This window comes from Mytilus californianus, unplaced genomic scaffold (assembly GCF_021869535.1).
Source record: "Mytilus californianus isolate M0D057914Y unplaced genomic scaffold, xbMytCali1.0.p SCAF_77, whole genome shotgun sequence".
NCBI lineage: Eukaryota > Metazoa > Mollusca > Bivalvia > Mytilida > Mytilidae > Mytilus > Mytilus californianus.
This window is the reverse complement of record NW_026262731.1, coordinates 328,469-334,532: the sequence shown is the minus strand read 5'-3', so window position 1 is coordinate 334,532 and position 6,064 is coordinate 328,469. Positions and strand designations below refer to the sequence as shown.

At 36.0% G+C, this 6,064-nt stretch overlaps 1 protein-coding gene across 1 annotated transcript; it reads right to left on the bottom strand.

Moving 5' to 3' along the window:
* Positions 1-746: 746 nt before the first annotated feature.
* Positions 747-4,139, bottom strand: LOC127710411 (uncharacterized). Its single transcript, XM_052216240.1, has 2 exons — positions 3,680-4,139; positions 747-1,197 (listed from the first exon to the last, which is right to left on the bottom strand). Exons 1-2 carry the CDS (start codon positions 3,985-3,987, stop codon positions 918-920), a joined length of 588 nt encoding a protein of 195 aa, XP_052072200.1. The 5' UTR covers positions 3,988-4,139; the 3' UTR covers positions 747-917.
* Positions 4,140-6,064: the final 1,925 nt, after the last annotated feature.

The window sequence follows — 6,064 nt, the reverse complement described above, 5'->3', positions numbered from 1 at the left end:
TAACCAGACATCATAAGAAACCAGTTCGAAAATGCACATTTAATACTTTTGCCAACATGAATAACGTCCGGCATGGGGACTAAAAGCATAAATTCAGCATCAATAGTCTGAGTTTCTTTCTTAGACATAATTTCATCCATCGCCTGTGTATTGCCCTCCTCACAGTCCAAAGTCAAAACATATACAGCAAGTTTTTGACAAATATTACCATCTGCAACGCATTTGGAACATGACTGGAGTGTCCAATTAGCAAACCCCCCAAGGGTGACTGGGGAATAGAAGTATGGTCACCATTGGTCTTCCTCCGACCGGCAGTAAAACCCTTGCTAAAGTGGGGCGTCCGTTTGGCTGTGCGGGATGTACAAATTTGCAGCCACGTCCGGTCAGAATGGGGACGTTAAATCCGATGCCTCGTGTAAAGAGAGTGCCACGCTCTTTGCACGTTAAGAACCCTTGCAACAACTCTGAGGGGTCCGTAGGTGACCTGTTGCAAGGCTAAATTTCTGTCCCTATCCAATATACCCTCATTTCCCGTGGCAGTCTAAATTTCTCCGACCTTAATCCCTTAATCTATTACAGAACCTACCTATTGTATTTATTGTGAACTTGTTCTCGTCCTGAATATGCATGAAATATTTGCCACTGGACGTTAAGCAACCAACAATCAATCAATCAATTATATTTGGATGTTCTTTGACATATTTGATATCATTTTCTTCGACAAGTCCAACATTTTTTTTTTTGCATATTCAAAAGTGAATGTTTTTGAACCACCTCTGCCTTGACCCTCATGGACTGGACCCCGTAAGAAATTGACTGTTCTATCGCCGCCTAAATGTTGTACTGAATTATAAAATTCAAGGACCTCAGTATCCCGTGAAAATGTGTGATTAGCATTTTGATTATTCAATGCATAGTCAAATACATTTGTCCAAGAATTTATACATAAAACAATCAGGTGTTAATTTCTTCTGGTTAATTACGTCCTGCAGAGATAAAGCAAGCTTGTCAGGTTCATTTTCATGCGGTGAACGTAGTTTAAAGTTATCATCGCTGTCATGAGGTATACTTAGGTCGGTTTCTATTTCCGAGCAAACAACACATCCAAAACTGACGTCGTCGGTTTCCTCATCATCAAATATGTCTCCTTCCTCTATCAAATCAATGTCTGCAAAGTGTTCTGTACTAGTGTCCAACCTTAAAATAAATATGCACTATGCTTAGTTCTGCCTTCATTTCAAAAAGAAACACTTTCAAGAGGATTTTCTTGGAACTACGTTGATCTATAATCTATTGCTTTTAACAAATATCATTAAGCAATAGATTGATTAGCAGACTATGTAAAGTAAAACTGTTGAGGACGGGTGCATAGGTATCTATTATTGAAATAGGGTAGATTAAACATGTTTGTCTAAAAATTCAAAATAAAGGGTGTCGTTGACAGCAATTATATGTAAACTATTCGTTAAGCAGGGAATGAATCCTTAATATGACCTACAAACAAATGTGACAGACATGTTACAGGCTTCGACTAATGGGCAGTTAGACGGGTGCCGCTTACGAAACAGAATATTCTCATCCATCCGAATCATCTAATTTTCATGGCAGTTTGTATTACTTAGTATCCAACTTTTAGTTTTCAGCGTTATCTTGTTTATAACCAACCATGTCTTTGTGCTCAACTGTTTACCATTAAACAGGCAACACGAGAATTAATCTACACCAACCCTACAGTTACTCTCTTACATATATTTAACAGACAGACAAATTGACAAACTGCACGGACAAACCCCCCAAGGGTGACTGGGGAATAGAAGTATGGTCACCATTGGTCTTCCTCCGACCGGCAGTAAAACCCGTGCTAAAGTGGGGCGTCCGTTTGGCTGTGCGGGATGTACAAATTTGCAGCCACGTCCGGTCAGAATGGGGACGTTAAATCCGATGCCTCGTGTAAAGAGAGTGCCACGCTCTTTGCACGTTGAGAACCCTTGCAACAACTCTTTGAGGGGTCCGTAGGTGACCTGTTGCAAGGCTAAATTTCTGTCCCTATCCAATATACCCTCATTTCCCGTGGCAGTCTAAATTTCTCCGACCTTAATCCCTTAATCTATTACGGAACCTACCTATTGTATTTATTGTGAACTTGTTCTCGTCCTGAATATGCATGAAATATTTGCCACTGGACGTTAAGCAACCAACAATCAATCAATCAATGCACGGACAAACCGACGTTAATTATCCTTTCCCCCAACGAACCTTGACTTAAGCATCTTGTTTACTTTGTAAGATATTCATAAAAATAAGATTTGATATGATTGCCAATGAGACATCTATCCACAAGAGACCAAATCCATAAAAGTAAACAACTATAGGTCGCCGTATGTAGCCTTCACAGAAACCCTTACCACTCAGTTAACGATTTTGACTATTTACTTAATTAAGTCACAATTATAATTGGTGTATAAAATGTGTACGCAAGATAATAATTATCTGCTTAAAAATTTCAGAACTACATTATGTACTAGATAAAGTTGAATAGCTATTTTATTTGTCCCTTTCCAATGTCAAGAGTGTTCAAATATGGATATAAAAAAGTCCTTGTGACAAAATTATTCGTAATAAGTTTACACTGATGGTGTTCCATAACATACAATTCGCTAATATAGGTTGGTATATTCCATGGTATATTCTACATCCGTAGGTCATTTTTGTACATTGTTTAATGTAAACGAATTAATCAAACGTAAAACTAAATCAAGTTTAATCCAGCGTTATTTTTAATTGTGTCTTTTTATGTTTATATCAGATGTTACACTATTGTTTCAGATAAGGGAGAAGGTTTGGTACCATTAAAACTTGTAATCCCGCTGTTTGCACCTGTCCTAAGTCAAGAATCGGATGTTCAGTAGTTGTCGTTTGTTGATGTGGTTCAAAAGCGTTTCTCTTTTCTTTTTAATATAGAGTAGACCGTTTGATGTCCCTGTTTGAATGATTTTACACCAGTATTTTTTGGGCCCTTTATAGCTTGCTGTTCGGTGTGAGCCAAGGCGCCGTGTTGAAGGCCGTACCTTGACCTATAATGGTTTACTTTTATAAATCATGACTTGGATGGAGGGTTGTCTCATTGGCACTCATACCACATCTTCCTATAGATGTCTATTTACAGTGACAATGGTTGCCTAGGTTGTAAAATATTTAGTGACAAAGTTTAATTCAGCTATTTTATATCATTTACAAAAGAAAAAAACAAGAGTACACATGATGAAATGTCTAGCCTGTTTAACCTACGGTATCACTAAATTTATGTTGAAAGTCTGTAATAGAAAGGTTTAACTACACGAATCATATCAAATAAACTTTATCGGTGTTCTAATAAACTTGAATGAGGTCACGGTCAAATAAACATGTTAGACAGACATGTACACCTTACAATCTTTATGTAAATCATATAATATAGTGGCCCGATTGTTTATAGTTTCTGAGAAAAAGACCAAAACACAAAAACCAAACGTTTTCCAATGAACCATGAAATTGTATCAAGGTTAGATGAAACCTGTCAGTTGGGCATGTACTCCTTACAATCATGCAAGAATAGACAAGATTAACTCTATTACTTTATGGTACACCAAAAATGATTTTAATTAAAGATTTAATTAAGAACTAATTATAAAACATTTACATTGTGTTGCTCTCTGTATCTAATATGATGGAAAGGTCTGGATCAAGTTCAGTGTCTATGTCTTGGGTGGGGGTATCTGTATTCTCTGGCGACTGTTTACCGAAAAATGCTTTCATGAACTGCTGCATCTGACCAACGACTTTTGGTTTCAGACTGGTAGTTCCGTTAGCGAGACATTTATCATAGTGTTTGCGCTTGAAGTATTTAATCTTTCCTTCATTATTTCGATCTGCTGCACACACCAATTTGAGTTCTTTACATATTCCACATCTTATTTTATGTTCAGTAACTGCTTCTGATTTTTCCATGCCATTGAGTATTTGATTAAATTCAGTCAATTAGTTTTCTTGACGTTCATTTCTAATAATAGTAGTTGCAGATCTTAATTTGTCAACAAGCAGTTTATCCTCGGCCCTGTCACTTCTTTTGCGTCTTTTGGGTTCTGTGGGATTGAACGTGTCTGCTAAAAGAAGAAAAGAAATATATTTGATAATTGAAAATTTCCAAGTTGTTATTGAAATTTTTTCTGTTATCATTCACCGCGTCCTTTAATTTGAATTGTAATTCACTGAGTGTAACGTATTTCAAATGCATTAAAACGCAATAAAATGCAACATGTAACAGTTACTACTAGTATGATTTACATTTCAAGCGACTTTCAACACTGTTCTCATTGAATTAATAAGATGAACCCTTTGTCCACTAGAACCTATATTTAATTTATATTTGAAATATTTGCATCTTCCGGGCTGCTTTAATGCTGACGAAATGTCAGTATTGAATGTAGCTGCGTATACGTAGCTCTTAAGTCTCTAAAGATCGTAGAAAAGGTCGCACGTGTTGTTTGAAGTCCGATTGTTGTATTTTATTATAATTGTAAATCAATGTCAGGCATGTCAGGGGACTGTCAGTATTTAATGTTAAAACGTCGTTACACAATTGAAGTATAGGCCTATTCCATTTTAAATGACGTATAAACTTCAAAGTGAGATTAAGTGTGACCATTCAACGTTAAATGAAGCTAAGGAGTTCAACAAAATGTTTTTCAAAGTAATACACAATTTAGTTTAACCAAACGAATAGGTTGCCATACAAATAAATACTTCGTAGCAAAGCATTTTCTGAAGTGTCGATTCATAATTTATTAAACATGCTATATCAAGTGTAACTAGAATAGAAATATTTCTATATGTGAAATTCAATTGTTGCCTGCGGAGAAAAAATAGTTTACTACATATGTACTATTTCAAACTAAACATATTCAAATTTCTATTTCTGTTTTACTCATAAAACCGTGATTATTTTCTCTGCTAGTAATGTCACCAACAAATTTTTCCTTTCTAATAAAGTACTAGGGTATGTTTTCTGATTGCTGACTTGTTACCATAGGGCCCCTAGATTTCTGTTTCCTAGATAATACAGTGTACCTTGATTGTTTTTAATACTTGCTTTAAAAAGTTGGACGCCACGACTAGTGACACATGTATGACAGAAGCTGCTAACTTTTCCGGAACACCTAATCTTACTCCTGTCTTTGTTATGGAGTACGTGTCGTCCGTGCTTCAATCCTATGTTTTATTTAGTTATTTCTTGTTAACACTTATTTTGTCATATTAATCGATTATGATGTTGACCCCTCCTGTCGGTATGTTCACTTGTCCTCATGCATGAAAACGGCAATCTTTCATTTAGGAGAAACACTTTCTATAAAATACCGCTACAATTTGGGCCAATGTGGGGGAGGCAGAAACTTGACAAATATGCCCTTGAATCAATAGCATTATTAAAAAAAATCCTGAAAAGGAGAACTACGCCTCCATTATTGAATCCACGCATGAACTGTGTTCAAACTTCAATTTATTTTTTTTTTTTTTTTTTTTTTTTTTTTATATTAATTTATTTAACCCCTAGGGTGACTGGGGAATAGAAGTTTGGTCACCACCGATGCCTCGTGTAAAGAGAGTGCCACGCTCTTTGCACTTTAAGAACCCTTGCAACAACTCTTTGAGGGGTCCGTAGGTGACCGGTTGCAAGGCTAAATTTCTGTCCCTATCCAATATACCCTCATTTCTCGTGGCAGTCTAAATTTCTCCGACCTTAATCCATTACAGAACCTACCTATTGTATTTATTGTGAACTTGCTTTGAATATACATGCAAATGTACAACACTGAGCAAACAATTCTTAAAGTTAATATACGACATATATTTAATCATGAGTAATAAAGGGTCATAATGGACTAACATTTTTTATATGATAATCATTAAATTTAAGTAAGTCTACATTCTCCCGTGGGAATTATAGCATCATGTTTCGGGAGAGCAATGATGACGTAGAGAAAAACAGATTTTTTAAGAAACGACATGGTAATTTAACTCATGTTAG